Raw genomic sequence first — 20540 nt, forward strand, 5'->3', positions numbered from 1 at the left:
GGGGGGGGAAACTTTGGGAGGGGGCGGAGTTGGGGCGGGGGCGTGGGCGGGGCTGGGGGCGGGGCCGGGGCCCCGGGGAGTGTCCTCCATTTGGAGGCACAAAATATGGTAACCCTACATCTGCATGACTCACAGTAAAGCCCCTGGGAGTTGTGTAGCTAAAAATCCCGCTCTAAGATTTGAAATGGTAGGCAGGTACTTTCCTAGATTTGCTTAGAAGAAGCTCCACCAGTACAAAGAAGTACTTATTTAAAGTGGGGAAAAAAGCTCCCATTAAGCAGCAATATTTTAAAAACCATATGGTATCATACAGCCAAAACTTCCAAGCCCAGTTGACCAAATGTGGGTGCCTGAAGCCATATTTAGATGAATGTTAGATTTAGGAAACAAATTTTGTGTTTGAAAATTTGAACTGTATTATATACTATACAAAAATAAAAAAACAATGCATTGCATAATAAAATATTGCAATAAAATTAATGTTGAACAATGATGCTTTTATTGTAAAAAAAAAACAATAAAGCATTATATTCTAACATACAGGATTCAAATGAGTTCTAGCTTATCCATGCAAGAGAGCATCAAAAATATTTACAAGGAATATTTCATAAGGAATATTGTGCATTTCACCTACTGCAGCTTAACTGAATGTATCAAATAGAATTAAGTGAATCTTGACAAATTTAGCTTCTCCTTTTGCCTGTGGAGTATCTTTGAGCAGATCATGATTTTCCTGAATTTATTCATTAGTCAAATTCAGATTTTTTTTTCCTCAATCAGTTGATCACGAGTGTTTGAAATTAAACTTGGTTGTGATTGGTTAGATAATTCACATGGTATTAGTTCTGTTCCAAAGTTAGATGAATACACAAGCGCTTTAAGTGTGAGTATTTCCATGTGCAAATCTAAAATTCAGTTTCCGCAAATTCTAAAGGATGAAACTGAGGTGTTTTCAGCAGAAACTTGCCAATCATCAATTACTCAACTCTCTGTCTCTGCAGAAAGCACAACCAAAAGGAATGTGATCTTGACTAAGGATAGTTCTTTTAAAAATGTAAATAAATATGCACAGAACACTTTTTGAGAGAGAATTTATTGGGAACCTTTTACAAAAGGAAAATGAATTCACAAAAGGTGACGTTTTGGTCTCATTGAAGTCAATTAAGAGTTTTGTTTCAGTGGGGTCAGGATTTCACCCAAAGAATTTAAGTGACTTTCCCTTAATCACACAAAGTCTTTGGCAAAGAAGGGAATTCTTTTATTTTGACTCCCATTCTTGTGCCTTAATTACAAACTAATTTTTACTTGCTCCATAGATGGGAGGATTAGTGCTTGTACTTCAGTTTTAAAGTACTTTATAAATCCTAGGTGTTATTGAAATTATTTGTTATGGTTTGGTTTTATGTTACAATACAAGTAATGTAGAAATAATGTAGTAGAATTTTTCATGTTCCTCCTTTACTTTTTAATTTGTCATTAGTTCCCCATGTAGTTCTGCTGGCTTTCCAGTGCACTAATTGGAATGTGATTGCTAATCAGAATATTCACCTTTTTGCAGATTTCCAGGCTTTGGGTCTGAAGAAAGGAATGTTCTTCAACCCAGACCCATACCTGAAGATTTCCATTCAGCCTGGAAAGCACAGCATCTTCCCAGCACTTCCTCACCATGGACAGGAGAAGAGATCCAAGATCACATGTAATACTGTGAACCCTATCTGGCAAGGAGAGGTAGGTAGCGGAGTATCTCCCATTCTCTAGACTGCTCTATTCTTTTTTACCCCTTTGTTTATAACATGTTCTTAGAACCTGGAAATAAGCCTGATCATATCTCAATCAACAGTACATTAAAAAAACAAAACAACAACAACACCCCTGCTTCTTGTTTGTTACCAATCAGGGTTTTATTTTTAAATGTAATAGACCTTAAATCAGTCAACTTGATCAAATGTATTTTAACTACTTTTAGTGCTCAATAGAAAAATACATACCCAGAAAATTTATATGTAACCCCCTTTTCAGCCTGAGTCAAACAGCTTGCTCTATAGTCTCATTTTGTTCTAAGGTTAACTGACAGTTTGGTACAATTATAGGACTGCATACAGTTTCATCTTCACTTATTTTCTCTTTTTCAGAGACAGAAATATATTTTACCCATACATTTCCAGTGTATTTGAATCTGTTTATTTGTTTTGTACATCAGATTTTTGCTAATTTAAGCGCCTATTTGTTTAGTACAATACCAAAATACTTATTCCCTAGTTACCGATTCTTGACCCAATCATTTCTAGCAGGCTAGCATTGTTCTTGACATGACTTCGAAAGCATCATGGGGAAGTCTGGCTCAGAAGCACTCCATAAGCCTTATAAAAAATATCTGGCCCATAGGTCAACGTGGTTAAAATTGTGATTTAACTGATTGTTCTTGTTCCATGACAATCCTAAATTTATTAATGCCAAAGGCCTAATTTTCTATGAAGATGAATGTTAGATTAATACTTTCCGTACATATTGTATTTTAAGGCATTTTTTATTGTATTTTAAAAAATCATTATTGAAGATAGGCATCACCCAGCATTGAAAAATATAATTGGTTGTTTTTGAAAACTGCTCTTAGACTGATTGAAGTCTTGTAGTTATGAAAATAGAGAGAGAACATTGTGTGAGGTGCTACAGTTGCAGCATGCAATCAAAAACGGATGTGTGTGATTGAAAAATGTCAGTGGTAATGTAAATTAGAGGCAGATTTGCCCATCACCTGGAAGAAATACTCTGAAGTCAGCTGCACCTGCTTGAATGGATTCAATAGGCACCAGTGAGAACTTAATGCATTTCACCGTTGCCAGCTGCTTTTAAAGTACACCTGAAACAGCAGCATACAGCACCTCTGTAGTAAACTAAGGGCACTAAACACAAAGGGCCTGATTTACCGGTGTTCCCTATTGGGCCAATTAGTTCCATTTCAGAAAAATGGTAAAAAAAAAAAAACCAAACCAAATAAATGGATCCAAATTAAATATAAACTGGAAAATAGTTTTGGACTAATCTGTGTTGAATCCTATGCCAAAGGTGAGGGGGAAGAGATCCAAAGAACAGTGACTGCACGCTCCTGCACAGGAGATGTATAGCATTAGGAATCACAAGGACTGAGTATAGCCATGTACCAGTACTTGATACCCCAGAGGAATGGACAGGGACATGGCCTGAATCCTTCATTCGGTATTAACTGGTGTAGCTGGCAACACTTGGAGTGGAGGCACATGCTGTCCCTGTGCAAAGAGTGATGAAGTGGCTGTATTCATGGAGACTGAGTGGGATTTTCTGAAGCATTCAGTACAAACCTAACTCTGCTCCCTCCCAAGTCAATACAGTTAAATATGATTTACTTTAGCTTTTAGGCCCCTTTGCATTACCAGAGCAGTATAAAATGGCTTTAGTGTAAATGAGACACAGGCCCTCTGAGACTGGCTGCTGCTCTGACAGTTTGTCAGCGCTCCTTCCTCAAGTCATGCTGGGATGTCCGAGTTTGCTCAGTGACGTTCCATTTCAGACAGAGTTTTGGAGTGATGGAGGAAAAACAATGAGATAGTCTAATTGGGGCTTGAACAACAACAACAACAACTACAAAAACAAAAAAAAACGCATCTCATCTTTAGTACTGTTAGCCTGCATGACTAAGAAATTCTAATCAATTGTGGTGTCTGTCAGCATACTCCGTTCCTGCCTTCTCTGCAGCCAATATGAAGACATTTAGCTGCCACGGACCAGTAATACATTCTCTGTTCCCCAGGCACCAGTAACCTGAAATCTTCATCCACTTGTCCATGAATTAGCAATGAAAAACTAGCGTCACTTTCCACTGACTAAAAGTTATTGGGCCTGATTCTCCGTTGCCTTTCACTTTGTGTAAGGAGAGCTGGAATGCTATCAAACCAGAATGGCAGCATTTTATACCAACTCTGTGTTCAGAAGAATCAGGCCCACAGTACATAAAAATCAGGTGTGGGTTTTTTCCCCATGAAAATGTTTTAGGTCCTGAATTCATTTTAGATGGGTTAGTTTTTATAAGGTGCACTGTCATTGTGTAACTGCTTTGTGTAAATAGCAACCAGATGTTCCTTTTTCTTAATTGAATAATAAGTCTAGTTTGGGATATTTGCTCACCTCACCTCAAAATTCAGGGGTGGGGGTTGAGTGAGGGGAAGAGGACTGTACAGTCATTATAAATGTCTGCAGATTGGGGTCTTAAGTCTGCTCTGTTATGCCTGGCCAAACTCATAACTAACCAAGAGCAGAAATTGGCTCAAATTTTGTAGGTGCTATCCACCATAGTAAAGTCATGCAGAGTGTGAGGAAATGATTCATTCACTGCCTAACATTCATGTACCCTAATGTTCCCTGGATATATACTAGGTTGTTCCATATATTTAACTAGTACACTTAGATTTCATACAGTATAGCACCTTCCATACGTCTTATATCCCAGAGCACTGTGCTCAGTGATGAATTAAATACTGGGCATGTAATTCACCACAGCTATAGACAGCTGCAACTCTGTGAACTTGAGAGAGATTGCAACCACTGTGAATTTGGCCTTGGTACTTGCTGCTTCGCTAAGAAAATTTGATAGACATGTTGTGATCATCATTAGCTCACACACAGACTGGTATTTCACCATGTGTTCCTGGTGCAGGCATTGTTGCTGGTGGTCCCGGTTCTGGCGTCCCAGTTCCAGAATCAGCTGCTGCTGTTGTGTCCCAAACTGCTGGACCAGTTGCTGCTGCTGCTGGAGCTGGGTGGTGGCCTGCTGCTGCTGTGCCGCCTGCTGCTGCTGGGCCACCTGCTGCTGCTGTTGGCTCTCCGCTAAGAATTTAATAAGCTTCTCCATGTCCATGGTTGCCTGGGCACGTCTCCTCAGATCCTTCCTCACAGGGATCAGGGGATCTAATCCCCACTTCTGGTACCACGTGTAAAGGGGTTTGTTAGGGTCGCCCCTCTCTGGGGCAGCTGGGAGCCAGGCCGCCTCACTACTGAGGTTCACTGGGAACTAGCCGGTTGAGGCAAGAAACAGTCAAGGGCTCAGGCCCTCAGGCAGGGGCTGAGCAAATAGTTCCAGTATCAGGCCCGGGCCCTGGGTCAGGGCAACACACAGTCTGGAGCTCAGGCCCTCAGGCAGGGGCTGAGCAAAATAGTTCAGGAACAAGCCCAGACTCCAGGTTCTGGCGTCTGGAGCAAGGGGGAGACTGCCACCCGTAAGTGGGGTGGCAGGGTGGATGCAGGCCCACCCACTCCACTGCGTCCCAGCCCGGGGCCCTAACAGTGGCAGGCAGCCTGCTGCTGTGTCAGTGGGGATCTTGGCTCCAACACACTGACATCAGCTCTGGGTGTGCCGCAGCCAGACTAGGGTCGGCTGCCCCGGGGCTACTTCCTACTTCCCCTTCTAGCAGTACCTGCGTCTGGTCAGTGTCCTCCACGGAATCAAGCACCATGGGCTCCTCAGGGTACTTGGGCGAGCGGTAGGCTTGGCAGCTCCTCTGGGTCGCTTCTCTCCGGTCGACTTAACAGCTTCTCCGGGGTCTGGTCGTCCTCAGGCCTTGACTGGTATGGCCAGTCCTCAGGTCGGTCACAGGCTGAAGTCTCCCCAGTGGGAGCTAGGCCCCCAGCATCTGGCTTCTCCGGCAGCCAGGCAGCTTCTGAGCCCTGGGATGCGGCTTTTATACTTCCGGTCCTGCGCTTTGACCTTTGGGAGGCGGGTGCAGGCTCCAGTGGCTCCGCCCACTTTGGCATCCAGAGAGGCTCGTCCCTTTCTGGGGAGGCTGGGAGCCAGGCCGCCTCATTACACTGACTTTAGCCAGGTGTTGAGAGTTACCTTTTAGACAATATTTATGGGATCTTCAGCTTTCATCTGAACAGCCACTAGAGAAAGGCAGAAAGGACCTTGGTTTAATTTCTCTTGCAAAGGTTGCACCCCTAGTGATGCAGCAATCTTTCTGGTCCCCTATATGTATGCTGTCAGCTTTAGCTTTGAGTCCACGTCCTAGTGTGAATTTTTTTTCCCCAGTAGCTTCTAGCTTAGAAATAAGAATACTACAGGGAGAGATATACTTGCAGCTATGTGTCTGGTTAATGTGAGAGCTATAGCACAGCACACATGAATGGGAGTCTGGAGATATGGATTATATTCCCAATTCTGCTTTCGTGCTGATTTTGGATAATGTTTCTGGGCCTCAATTTAACCATCTGTATTATTAATATTCTGATAACATTGACACATCCCAGTCAAGACACGAGCTCCATTGTGATTCACGCTGTATAAACATAAAGACAGTCCTTGACTGAACAGCTTACAGTCTAAACGACAGGACAGGCAAATGGTGATGGAGAAAGAAAGTAGTGTTACCTCATTTTACAGATGGAAAATTGAGGCACAGAGAAATTAAGGCCAAGATTTTCAAAAACAACTAATGATTTTAGGAGGCTTAAATTTGGGGTGACCAGCATGAGACATCATAAAGGGGTCTGATTTTTTCAGAGGATACGTGCTCAGAACTTTATGAAAATTAGGCCCCTTTAAGGTATCTGCCTTTAAACATCCCAAAATTGAGGCACCTGAAATCACCGGCCACTTTGAAAAGCTTGGCTTAAGTGATTTGCCCCAGATCACACAGGAAACACGTAGTCAGGTCAGGAATTGAACACAGATTGGCTAAACCCCAATTTAGTGCCTTAACTACAAACCTATTGTTCCTTTTTAACAATGAGCAAAATTATATTTACCTACCTTTGTAAAATGCTTTACGGTCTGCATCTGAAAAGTGGCAATAATGATTATATCTAGTGTGCCGGTGCTTGAGTGTCTCAAAAAAAAGGAGTAACTTCCTAAAAAGTGTGACATAGCTTTATATATGAGAAATTCCCATAGTCTACTCTGTTGAAAACAGAATAGCTGTGTCACATTTAATGAGTGCAGGAAATATGATGTGTTTTCTGGAATAAATAATTTAAAGGGTGTAGTTAGGGGGATTTCTCTACTTAGTCTAGATTTTATGTATCTGCCACTTAATGAGCAAGTCTAAATGTAACATGGAGGGACATCATGTGTTAAATTTGTGAGAGCTTTTGGTTCCTAAAGTAATAAATGAACGGATAAATAAATGAATTTTCCATCTGTCTCAGAAGTAATATTGATAATATTTGTTATTCCATATTTCATTCAAGAACCATTCAGCTCAAGTTACAGATAGATATGAGTTGGAAATTTCTTAATTTGATCTGTTTTGCAGTGCTTTACATGAGAGGGCACAAGCAAATGGAAATTTCTTATTAAAATATGAGAGTAGTATGCAGCTTTTTACACCTGCAGTAGGGCTCCGAGTGAAGTGAAAGAGTTTTCACACATGGGGTTGTCCAGTGAGGCATCCTACAGCCAAGGTGACATCTCTTGTCACAGCCGAAAAGCCGATTTGTGACTTGTGTCTTTACATGCTGTCAGAGGCATAACATGAAATGCTGCTACTGCAGTATTTTGCACACAGGATTATGGGAATGATGGTCAATTATTAGCGGTAAATATGCCCAATGGCCTGTGATGAGATGTTAGATGGGGTGGGCTCTGAGTTACTACAGAGAATTCTTTCCTGGGTGTCTGGCAGGTGAGTCTTGCCCACGTGCTCAGGGTTTAACTGATCGCCATATTTGGGGTCGGGAAGGAATTTTCCTCCAGGGCAGATTGGCAGAAGCTCTGAGGGGTTTTCGCCTTCCTCTGCAGCATGGGGCACAGGTCACTTGCTGGAGGATTCACTGCACCTTGAAGTCTTTAAACCACGATTTGAGGACTTTAATAGCTCAGACATAGGTCAGGGGTTTGTTAGAGGAGTGGGTTGATGGATTCTGTGGCCTGCGTTGTGCAAGAGGTCAGACTAGACCAGCGGTGGGCAAACTTTTTGGGCTGAGGGTCACATCTGGGTGGGGAAATTGTATGCAGGGCAGGGGGTTGTGACGTCATTGGCCCCAAACCTGCAATAAGCTCTTCTCCCCATCCTTTTTCTCTCAGCTCCCCTTGGAAATAGTCCAGATGACAACAACAAAAATGATAAAAGGTTTAGAAAACCTGACCTGTGAGGAGAGGTTAGAAAAACTAGGCATGTTTAGTCTTGAGAAAAGAAGACTGAGGAGGGACTGATATTTTTTAAGGGCTGTTATAAACAGGATGATGATCAATTGTTCTCGGTTTCTGCTGAAGGTAGAACAAGAAGTAATGGGCTTAATGTGTGGCAAGGGAGATTTAGGTTAGACATTAGGAAAAACTTTCTAACTATAAAGTCAGTTAGGCTCTGGAATACACTTTCAAGAGACGTTGTGGAATCCCCACCATTGGAGGTTTTTAAGAACAGTTTGAACAAACACCTGTCAGGAATAGTCCTTCCTCAGTGCAAGGGGCTGTACTAAATGGCCTCTCAAGATCCCTTCCAACCATCCATTTCTATGATTCTCTGAAAGAATGTTCTTTTCACAAATCTTCTCTCCCTACCAGAATGGAAATAAGGTCGGGTGCATATTGATTATGTTCATCTCTCCTAATGAGATGCCTCTGGCATCATGTTCTCTGTATGAAGTCCTTTCAAAATATGTTTTTAATGACAGCAAGCTATAAAGTAGCCCATCACGCAGTCAGTACAAATCTTACTGCAAGATTTAATTAAAACCAAGTCCCTATGTCTGCCTTCATCGACCTAATTCTGAGGAGCAGTGGCACCAGGTTTTTCAGTGACAGTTTTTATTTTGTTTTCAAAGGACTTGGCCTGATTGGGAATCACAAGCTTCAATGAAAAAAATACTTGTTCAAGAAATAGTTCACTCTTCTCAAACATGGTTTGAAAATGCTCTCAGTTTGCAATTAGAGTACTTCGGGGCCATTCAGACTTTCATATAAGACATATTGACAATATTTCTTTCTTAATAACTACCGGAATTTGGCTGAGCTAGCTTCGTGAGTGTTTTGTTTATTTACCAGTGAGTGGGTAGAGTCTCAGGAATGGGTACCCATCCATATGCCACTAAAAATGGGCTGTCAGCTCCATCCAGTGTATTTAAGCTGGTAGAAAGTGTTATCTGTTAGAGAAGACATAAATCTTAGGTCCTTGTAATTTATGGTTCTAGAAGGATGGCTGAGCCCAGATTACCAGCCAAACTATAACTAGGATACCCACAATCTGATCTACCTGTAGTTTCAATTGGTTGTTATTGTCTTAATTACGTGTTTTTGGTGCAAAATGGTGGCTGCTTTTCCTGAAGATAGGTGCATTTTAATGGTGGGTTAAGTGATCGGCATAAATATAGCTATTAAGCACTGTTGTAAAAGGGATGCTGGATCAGATAAATGGAAAGAATTATTATAAGAATCATTTAGCCAAATACATCTTGTAGACACCCAACTAATCTCATTACCTGCTTGTCGTGGGTTTTGTACCTCATCGAACCCTTGAGTCGGGGGGAGCTAGTGGTAATCCCGCCTCTCTGTGCCTACGTCTGTTCCCCCCGCCCCTGTTAGTCAGCACAGTGTGGCCCAATGGCCAGGGTCCATATACTGTCTCCCCCAGAGTGGGGTAATGCCGCCTAGTGGCCAGAGTTCATGCAATGTGCCCCTCGGGCAATGTGTCCCAATGGCCAGAGTCTGTAATTCCCCCTCCCCTAGTGGGATAGTGCAGCCTAGCAGCCGGAGTCCATGCAATGTGCCGCTAGGGCAGTGTGGTCCAATGGCCGGAGGCCACCTAATTCTCCCTCCCTTGGTGGGATAGCACAGCCTAGCACCTGGAGTCCATGCAATGTGCCTCTAGGGTAGTGTGGCCCAATGGCCAGAGTCCATCTAATTCCCCCTCCCCGGTGGGATAGTGTAGCCTAGTGGCCAGAGTCCATGCTTCCCCCTTCAGAGGCAAAACAGGGGTCAGGTAACCAGGGCCGTCGCAAGGGGACGGTGGCTCCAACTCCACCAGACCCTGACCCAGGGCCCTGCCCGAGGCAGAGAGGTCCAGCACAGAGTCAGCAGGGAATCCTACCAAAACACGCTGACCTCATAATGGTGGGCAGTACCACTCCCTTACCTTCCCTGGGTCACTTCCTACCGGTTCTCCAGCAGCAGTAGTCCATATGGCATCTGGGTCTCCAGGTTCCCCAGCACCAGACACTCCCTGGGGTTCCAATAGCTGCAAGCCTCTGGTCCAGGTCTCTGGCTTCTCAGCTCCAGAATGTCCAGGCTCCTCAGCACCCGTCATCCCTGGGCTTCTGGTAGCATCAGACCTCTGGTCCAAGTTTCTGTCTCTTCAACTCTCATGGGTAAGGGCTGGAGCCTCTGCCAAGCATCCTACCTCCTCAGCAGCCAGCACTGACTGAGCAGCTCTGCAGGCCTTTATACCTGACTTCCAGTTGCAGCATGCCCAGCAAAGCCTTAGGGGTGGGGCTTCCTCTGCTAGGAGGGAAGGGTTAACCCCCTCGATACCAGCATGGGGCCGATCCGCCCCGTCACACTGCTAAATAGCTTAGTGACGTTCAGCAGATTGTTTCCTTTTTATTAAAGGCATACAAAAACTGTGAGCGCCATTAATAATTATGGGTGAGATTTTTAAAAGCATCTACATGACTAAAGAGCAAAAGTCCCATTGAAAGTCAATGGAATGTATAGTCTTAAATCTTTGAAAATCCCATGCTATGTCACCCAGTGTGCTACAGACTGTACTACAATGAAACCCTTATCACATAGGGGCTTGATCTAAAATCCATGGAAGGCACTGTGACTCTTTCAGGCTCTTAGTCTTCTTATTGACACCTCTTTGGGGGTTGGGAGGGGACAGCGCTCCTATTTATTCTGTGATTCCCTGGCACAGAATTTGCTGTGGAGTCCAAGAATCTACCCTGGCCACAGAATTATGCTCCAGAATCTAAACTTTAATTTAAAAAAAATTATGAGCAAAATTGTCAAATCTAGATGGCTAAATTAAGTTTCTAAATCCATAACTAGACACCAAAATAAAAATTATGTGATTAAAATCTGTTCAGCTCCCATTGACTTTCTGGGATTTGTTGGCGTTCAGTCCTGCTGAAGATCAGGCTATTTCTACTTAGGTGCCTAAATATGGTGTTGAGAGTCTAATTTTTGCATCCTGGTATGAAAATTTTGGTCAGTGTTTTTAGAGCTAATGGTGATAAATATAACCTTGAAAATGTGATTCAGGTATAAAGTATTGTTATGTTGTCTTTCAGACAGCGTGGGTTTCAAAGGTTTGAACTGCCCCATAGGATGTTATCACCTACAGATGCCAATTAAAACATCACATAATTTCACTGATGATCACACATTAGCTAGCTAATGTGCTTATCTTGCCATCCCAAACAGCTTCCCAAAGCTCCAGGGTGCTGACAGCCTTCAGCTTCTTCATCTTGACAACTTCCACAGTGTAACCAGGGGCTTGTCAGTACAAATATCTGCAGGATTTTGCCTTCTGAAAATGTTGGGATGATGTAAATTAAACTCAATTTAATATCTAAGGTCCAGATTGTGACTCCCTTATTCACGTTGACAAGAGGTTACTCACAAGAATAATCCTAGAGTGAGCAAGGGATTTACAACATGGCCCTAAATAAATAACAGTGGGGATACTGTACTGATTAAACTGTTCATTTTGTTATTTAATTCAGCTAATCACTCCATTTTAAAATGTAAATTAATCTGTTGCAGAACTTTTTTCTGCCATAGAAACTGAAAAACTTTACCCCACAGAGTTTAGGTCCAGCTTCTACACAAGGGGTGAAATCCTGATTCCACTGAAGTCAATGTGAATTTTTCCAAAGGTTTCAATGATTCCCTGATTTCACCCAGCATACACAGAGCCTTGTGTATAGTAGCCTCATTATACAGCACTTGCTAAAAAACAGCCAAGCAAAATGGAAAAGATCCAAAATGTATTCAACTGTATGCAAAAACTGTAGTGTGTATAGCTGTCATTTTCTGAATATCTGATGATAATTGAAGTGTGAAGGCCCAAGACAGCTCAGATTTCCTTCAGGAACTGATTAAAAGCAAGAAGTACGGTAAATACACTAGATTGCTTTAATATGTCATTCTGCTACATATACAATTTAACTGCAATTTCTGTTCCCAAAAAAGTATATAATTCTTGCTAGTCTCACACTTCAATGCCCATAGGAGTCCTCAAAGTATTTTTAATCTGTGCGATACTAATAAATATGTAGGCACTACATGGAGGAATGAAAGAGAAATCATAATTAACTGTGGAAGTGGTGTTTGAAATTGATGTTTCCATGAGTTCTTTTAAATTGTTAATGGCATTGTCCTGAAATTTGCTATTAATAAAACAAGAGAAGACTTGTTAGACTATCTAAGCCTCCAAAGAAGAAGATTTTTAAAGAGTCTATCAACCACTAACTCAGAATTTTGTACATGAAATTAATGTAAGGGGAACTTTTTCTATTTTTCGTTTCTACAGCATGCTCATTATAGGCATATAGCAAGTCTGTGCCTGGAGGCTCTATCCAACTTTCAAGGCAGTCAATGGAAAAATTCTCATTGACTTCAGCAGGATTTGGATCAGGCCCTAGAACAGCAGCACATATTCAGATATACACTGGGAGACTCATCCAGCGAAAGAGACATTGTGCTTCAGGAGAACATAGCACTGCTGGGCTGGCTCAGTTGGCTGAAGGGCACTCTTTACTGCTGCTGAATTTGGGAGCAAAGTGTCCTCTAGTAGATCCTTTATATAAGTACTATAGTATTCTACAGTTATGGACCAACACTCTGCAGCTTGCAGTAGTGATGCTGCAATGCTTTGTGTTGCTACTGTTTAATACTGTCGTATTTTTGAAGCAGTTATGGATGTGTTACGATTGCATTTATAGTCATTGTTTTTCCCTGATACTTTACATTTCCTGATATAATGTACAGTTCATTATATTCACAATATATAGCTGCTAACACAATAGCGGTCACTACTACAGGATCCCATATCTATCCACATTGGCTCACAAGCTGCACAGTATGCATTTTGCCATCTTTCCTCTTATGCGGTCACGTAGGAACAAGCAGGATTTAGCCCCAGCTGCTTAAGAAACAAAAATTCCCCATGAGTTTGTCTAGTTCAGACAAATAGTATAGTATTAGGCAATAATTACAAGCACAGGAAGTTTTTGAATGGTGGACATTTCTGTGTCCTTAAATAATGGAGATGGCGAATGTTGCGGGGCATTAAAATGTAATTAACTAACTATACTATTGGAAATAAAAAACGTAGTGATGAAATATTCAGCTAAAAGACTAGATCTGTTCTCAGCCATCAAAACTAAATTATAGTCTTTTAAGTTTTACTTCTTACATCTTCCCTTTGGTATGATAGATATCTCAGATAAAATTTCTGTTTAATTATATTGCATATTCAGCTGCAAATCAAGAACCTCATTCCTCCTGTCACCTATGTTTTAATTTATCTACTCATCATCAGCTACACTGACAATCTTTTAAAAGAACTAATTTGTACATAAATCGAATCTAATCAGGGTTAATGGATTTATTCTGATTTATTTCAAATTTCCTTTATATTATTGTTAGAAGCCTGTCTCTGTGATTCTCCTCTTTTCCTCCCATGATGGTTTTACCATGTTTATTCAGATGTGAGAATAATGTTGGTGAAAAATACAAACGAGGAGTTAATCATCAAAATCAGCTAACTTAATGTTATAATTATCTTGAACCCCTGGAATGGAATGGAATGGAATGGAATGGAATGTCCCTTTTAAATGGGTGCAGATATATTCTGCAAAGGCAGCATTTAATGTGTACCATGAGTTCTGTACCATATGTGAGCAGCATACACAAAATCCCCATGCAATCCATTTGTATGAATAATTTGTGTATGCACAAACCATTATTGGGTCAGGGAGCAGACATGCAGTAAAATGCAGGTTACAGTCTTGAACCCTGAAAATGACACTTGCTACAAGGTGTCTGCAAAGTAGCCTCTCTCACATGTTTTAAGGAAAGCCAAGTTTAGGGCAACTACTGTAAACTAGAATCATAGAAATTTAGGGCTGGAAGGGACCATGAGAGGTCAACTAGTTCAGCCCCTCATACTAGGCAGGACCAAGTATACCTAGACCATCCCTGACAAATGTTTGGCTAACCTGCTCTTAAAAACCTCCAATGATGAGGATTCCACAATTGCTTTTGGAAGCCTATTCCAGTATGTAATTATTCTTAGAATTAGAATGTTTCTTGCAATATCTAACCAAAATCTCCCTTGCTGCAGATTAAGCCCATTACTGCTTGTCCGGCCTTCAGTGGACATGGAGAACAATTGATCGCCATCCTCTTTATGACAGCCTTTAACATATTTGAAGACTATTAACAGGTCTCCTGCTCAGTATGTGTGTGGATTAGCTGGCACGTACACATGAATCTCCCAGTAGCTGACACACTGTGCTTCATTCTGATTGAAATTTCAACAATGTGAATCTATAGAAGCCTGAGGAATAAAACCAGTGCAAGTGAGAGGAGAATCAGAACCCTAGTGAGTATTTTAAAGTGTCAGTTTATGTCCTCAGATCCATCCAAGATCTGACTGTCATGTATGATCGAAAAGATCTTCATGTATACAATAAAAGGTACCCCCTCCTTTTTAAATTACCGAGGAATAAACTATTACTGTACATTTCTTGGCAGCAGAACAGTGGAAGAACTTGAAATCTTCTCAGTTTTTCTAAGTTAAATAGATAAGTTTACCTCAGTATCCACAATATCAAATTGTATTTCCCCCTGTTCACTATAAGAAATATGTTAAATATTGAGGTAATGTTAATTTCTTATCTTAAGAAAGATGTCCTGGACTGAATAGACATTAAGATAACATATGGAGTACAAAGTACCTATCAATAGAGATCCATTAATAAATATGGGAATAAGTTGGATAATGACTATATTTGGCAGAGCCACCGATGTGGAAATATTGCCAACAGCTAAATCCATGCATGGAGATCTGCAATGGCAAACACAGCTATGGTACAAGTGTTGTACCGTGGTGTTTAGAAATACAGCACAATGTTTTTTATTCCAGATAAAATAATGCCGCAGGCTGTCCTTGCCTTCTCCTCCATTAGATGGTTGATTGAATCGTCTCTCATCAGTGTCCTGCAGTTATAGGTGCACACTGAGAGGACAGTCCTTTTTCTGGCCCCTGAGATTCTTAACAGCCTCTTGTCGACTGAACTCCCCACCACTGTCGTAGAATAGATCGAGGCGCGCACAAGGAGTTGGGGCCTGTTTATTTGTGTTGTTTTAGCCATTTCTTCATCTACCCGCTGGCTATGCCACCAGTGGCGCGTTTACCTCCTCAATTTAACTAGCACTCAACCTCAAGGAGGGGGACAGCTGTCCTCTCCCTGGGTTAGTAGTCTGATACCTTAAAAGCCTGGTTGAACCTCCTGAAGAATACACTCTGCTATCCTCGCTGTCAAACAAGCCAGGGTCACTGCTGCACCACTTTGAGGCATTGAGGTAGGATTTTGCAGCTATCCCATTGAAACCATGAAAATCTGATGGGTGCAAAGTTGTTTTAAAGAACAGTATTTTTAATGGTTTTTAAAATTCCCACGGCTTTTTCAGGGGGAAGATGTCATGTTGTTCCCCCAGTGAAGACCCATACAGTGTCCATTTACATCCCTTTACTCCAAGAGCCCCAACCACATGCTCCTCATAGGGGGTGGCTTCCATGGGTACGGGAGAGAATGATGCCACTTGGGCTCTGCTTCCCTTCCTTTGATGATTGTGCTCGTGGCCAGTGGAATGGCATTTCTCTTTCTCCTATCCCTCTGCACTATCCAGCTGGGGGAAGGGCAAGACAATCCTGTAACACTGAGATGGCAGCTCTCACCAAACACCAATTCTGCAATAGTAGTCAATATTCCTAAACACTTGTTTTAAATATGAATATATTTATAAGCAAATTACTTCTTTAGCTCTCTGGGGGTTAAACCATCTCTCCCCCAATCCCAAGAACACAGAGGGTCTTACATGGTGCATAATTAACACTGTTCCATCATGGCAGGCTGTGATGACATCACACAGAGCACTCTGCTCTCCTTGCAAGCCATGGCATCCTGCTTTGGTTTAACTGGGCCAGATGCCTCCCGAGCACCCCCTCATGGCCAGGGATCACTCTGCAGGTGACCTGCTTCACTTTCTCCTCTCACCACAAATAAACTCCAAACAGGCTTTCATGAGTTCTTTGACGACAGCCCTCCTTAGGCTCCTTAGGTGTTAAAAATAAACACACAACTCTCCCCCCAGCTTTAAGGTGGGCACATTTCCAAACTCCCTTGGTGTCTCAGGGTCCTTTCTGCCTTACCAGGCTACTCGCAGCCCTTCCTAGCTGCTCTGGGGTTATTTTTTCTGATTTCCCCCTCCTACTGACTTGTACATTTCTTCAGGAGACAGAAAAGAAGTGTCTAAAGAATCAAGCATGAACTGAACACATTTTTAAAAAACTGCACCATCTTTGCTTAGCAATCAGAGTTCTGCAGAGATGCAATCCCATTACGAAAATGGAAGTAATTGCACTAGACATCAAAGAACAAATATATCAACTTGTTCTGCAGTTCCAGCTTTTTAATGTGCCCACATATTTCACCCAGTTGTGTTTAATACTAATTTTGCAGCAGAGGAAGGGGAAAAGTATAACTCTGCCGTGGCAATCTGCCATATGCCTTGCCGAGAGTGCCCGTCATCTCAAATTGCATCAGTCATTTTGCATTAGGTCATACCTGATATGACATGTAAAGCAACACACCGTGACTGACACAACATTATGGGTAATTAGTGGATCAGGTTAATTAGAACAGTGTAGATTTTATTTCCTGCTTGCTATCCACTCACACACACACCAGGTAGTGGCTATATTCACAGGGCCAGCCTTCAGCACAAGTGAGACAAGCAATCCCTTTGGGTCCCATGTAGCCTAAGTAACTTTTCTTCTAAGAAACTAAGTAATTTTCTTCATACTTTGTAGAGCAATGTTTACTGGAATCACATGACCAACAAACATCTGAGTCCATGAGTTCTTACTGAAGTCCAGATTGCTCTATAGAGTGTGAAGTACAATTACTGTATTCTAGCAGTGATTTTAAAATCTTCCTGGTTCCTTTACAAATGTCCTCCATTCTTCTGTGTCCAAATCAATAAACAAATCATTTTCCTGGCTTTTTTAACCCCAAGTCTGCAGCTGTGTTTCATTGTAGTGCTGAAATCTGTGACTTCCCTTGAGCTTTGCTTCACTGATGTAGTACTGACATTGTTTCACTAAAATCACAAGCAAAATCCATCCGGCCACTTTTGAATTACAGAATAAGGGACGGGGAACTGTTTCTTGTTTGGTTGGTTTGCTTTCACTTTTTGGAAAGCCTTAACAATTTGATAAAGCTGTATCTCAAAAACTTCATGGTTTAGTAATTCCCTATTTGCTTTGTGCATTAGTCCTGGAGAAGGTATATAATTCACCCTCCCAATATGTGTCAGAAGCCTCACCAGCAATATGCTTATAAATATCCATTTTCTGATGTATTCTACATGTACTGTCCACAAACTACCGAGCACCTCATCCTCTGAAACAGAGGACTGTGGAGACCCGACACGAGCATATGCATTGCTATTTCCTTGTTTAAAATGTGCTTAAAGTTAAACGTGTATGTTTGCAGGGTCTGACACATAATAAGTAGCTCAATTGCTTTTCACATAAATAGGCTTATTGACTGTTAGGTGCTTAAAGATCAGCATGTGCATAAGTGTTTGCAGGATCTGGACGGAAAGCCTCAGTCCATTGCAGAGTGCAGTAGGATCTTGAGGCAGAAAAAGGATGGTGGAATTTTAACACAGAGTGTCCCAGTCTTTTGGACTTTTGTTCTGCAGTGTTCTAATGAGATTCTTTTTTACGTTATTTACAGCCTTCACTCTGTCTTGATGAAGATTTTATTTCGGTACAGGCCAAAGAGCTACATAAACATTATAAACATACAAATTCAAAAATGAAAGGAAGTTTTCATAGGTATAAATTCCAGTAGTTTGCTACAAAAATGATGACATTCCTGCAAAAAGCTGAGTTTGCTGGTGGAAATGGTGAAACTTTGCCTTAGGTCAAACTTATGAATATCAACAGAAGAAAATTGTTGGGTTTGCACAATTCTAATTGCTTTGAATGTTTGTTTTCTAACTCCCTTGCTTGTGTATAACCCAGCACTCACTGTGCAGGTCAATTTCCATAAATCACAACCATATCAACAAGGAAAACAAGACTCAGCTCTTACTTTTCTTAGCAAGTATCTATAAATAGACTACTCAAGACAGATTCAATTCACAACAGACATTCTGACCAAAGGTCTGTGTTGTTTTTTTAGCTCTATCCATTTTTACCTGTTTGTAAAAGGCCTTTGACTGAAATGTCCCTACTGGGAAATGAATGTGATTTGAGTAGTGTTTGGGTCTAATCCTGAGCCTCCAGTAGTGACTGCAGAACAGATGGATACTGCTTCACTCCTTGAGGGGATAAGTATTCCTTCCTCCATGCTAGACCCTCTCTTAGCTGGAAGTCAGGCTGTGAGCTAGAATACAGATTTTCCCATTCACTCCAATAGCAAATATTGACTGTTGTTTTCTTTGTTGATATGGAGATTATTTAGCAAAGGGGTGGCTGGGAATATGTGCAGGCAGCAACCATGGACAATACAGGCTATATTAGCATTTCAAGATATTCTGCTACATTTGTAAAAATGATTTACATTGTGATTTGTAGATTTGTATAGGTGGGATCCATGAAAGCACTTAGGCACTTCAACACCAGACTCGGGGAGCCTAAGTCCCAGTTTTGGCTCTCTGCAGCCACGAAGGACAGAAACTTACTATGAAAGCAGAGATTCTCATGTAACCACGTGACTCCAGGAGTTGAGGCTTTAAGAAAAGCACCAAATATTGCGCAATTCACAATAAAAATTGTGAGTTAGTAACACTGAAGATGGCAAATGAAATATTTTTACTATGAATCCCTTCGGGTTATAGTTGAAGTTAAAAATGGAGCTGTTTGTGGGCACATGTGGGAGCAATATTAACTGGCATCTTCCTACATAAAAAGTCAATTTTCATTTCACATTGGGATCACATAGTTGCCTTCTCTCAGCACTCTTGGAATGAATTATTCATTGCAACATCATTCAGTGTGCACCCAAGGGTACCACAGAATTCATAATCAAGCTCTTTTTTATTCATAGATATGCAGCCTATGCTGTCATCTTTGCTTCACAGAAAAAGCAGACTAGCTGCTCTTGTGTGACAGTTTGCAAATACTAGACCAACAAAAAGACATCATGCTTATTAAAGCCAGTAGCAGTTACTAGCATTTTATATTGGTTGATAGGAGTTGCCTTTTGAAAGAGACCACAAAACTCACAGTCCTTTATGCTCTTCAAAGACATTAAGGACCAGTTTTGGGGGTAATGCAAAACCATCCCATCTTAGGGGTTGCAAGAAAGGTTACCAGCTAAGACAAGGATGGGCAAACTTTTTGGCCCAAGGGCCACATCTGGGTATGAAAATTGTATGGCAAGCCATAAATGCTCACAAAATTGGGGGTTGCGATGCAGGAGGAGGTAAGGGCTCCAGGGTGCGGCCAGAAATTAGGAGTTCAGGGTGTAGGAGGGGGCTCCAAACTGGGGTTGGGGTGCAGTGGGGTGAGGGTTCTGGGGTGGGGCTGAGGATGAGGGGTTGGGGGTGCAGGACGGTGCTCTGGGCTGGGACCAAGGGGTTCAGAGGGCAGGAGGGGGATCAGGACTGCAGGGGGTTGGGCACAGGAGAGGGTCGGGGGGGGGGCAGGCTCTGGGCGGTGCTTACCTCAAGTAGCTCCCAGAAGCAGCGGTATGTCCCCGCTCCGGATCTTACATGGAGGCGCAGCCAGACGGCTCTGCGCTCTGCCCTGTCCGCAGGCGCCACCCCTGCAGTTCCCATTGGACGTGGTTCCCGGCCAATGGGAGCTGCAGGGGCAGCACTTGGGGCGGAGGCAGTGTGTGGCTGCCCCTATGCGTAGGAGCCAGAGAGGGGACATGCTGCTGCTTCCGGGAGCCGCGTGGAGCGAGGTAAGCCCCCGACCCCGCTCCGCAGAGGAAGCTCGAGGGCCTGATTAAAACGTCTGGAGGGCCTAGGGTTACCATATTCTGTGCCTCCAAATGGAGGACACTCCACGGCCCACGGCCCCGCCCCCAGCCCCGCCCATACCCCCGCCCCCTCCCCAAAGTCTCCGCCCCCTCCCCTGCTTCCCGCGAACATTTGATTCGCGGGAAGCCTGAAGCAGGTAAGGAGGGTGTGGGGGGGAGGAGGCGCGGCCCAGGCTGGCCCCCCGGCGGCTCCAGCCTGGGTCGGCTCGGGCCCTGGGGTGCCGGCCCCGGCCGACCACCCCCGGCCCGCCCAGCACTGCCGGCCCCCGGCGGCCCGGCGCACTCCC

The 20540-nt window shown here is 42.7% G+C and overlaps 1 protein-coding gene across 1 annotated transcript in view; it reads left to right on the top strand.

Annotated features, from left to right (window-relative positions):
- The window catches only part of HECW1 (HECT, C2 and WW domain containing E3 ubiquitin protein ligase 1), a 381766-nt gene that overhangs the window by 238932 nt on the left and 122294 nt on the right, over positions 1 to 20540 (top strand). Inside the window, exons 7-8 of the mRNA XM_034759497.1 lie at positions 1559 to 1728; positions 17998 to 18098. Coding sequence (XP_034615388.1) covers positions 1559 to 1728; positions 17998 to 18098 — 271 coding nt within the window. The remainder of the gene's footprint in view (positions 1 to 1558; positions 1729 to 17997; positions 18099 to 20540) is intronic.

This window comes from Trachemys scripta, chromosome 2, assembly GCF_013100865.1.
Source record: "Trachemys scripta elegans isolate TJP31775 chromosome 2, CAS_Tse_1.0, whole genome shotgun sequence".
Classification (NCBI taxonomy): Eukaryota; Metazoa; Chordata; order Testudines; family Emydidae; genus Trachemys; species Trachemys scripta.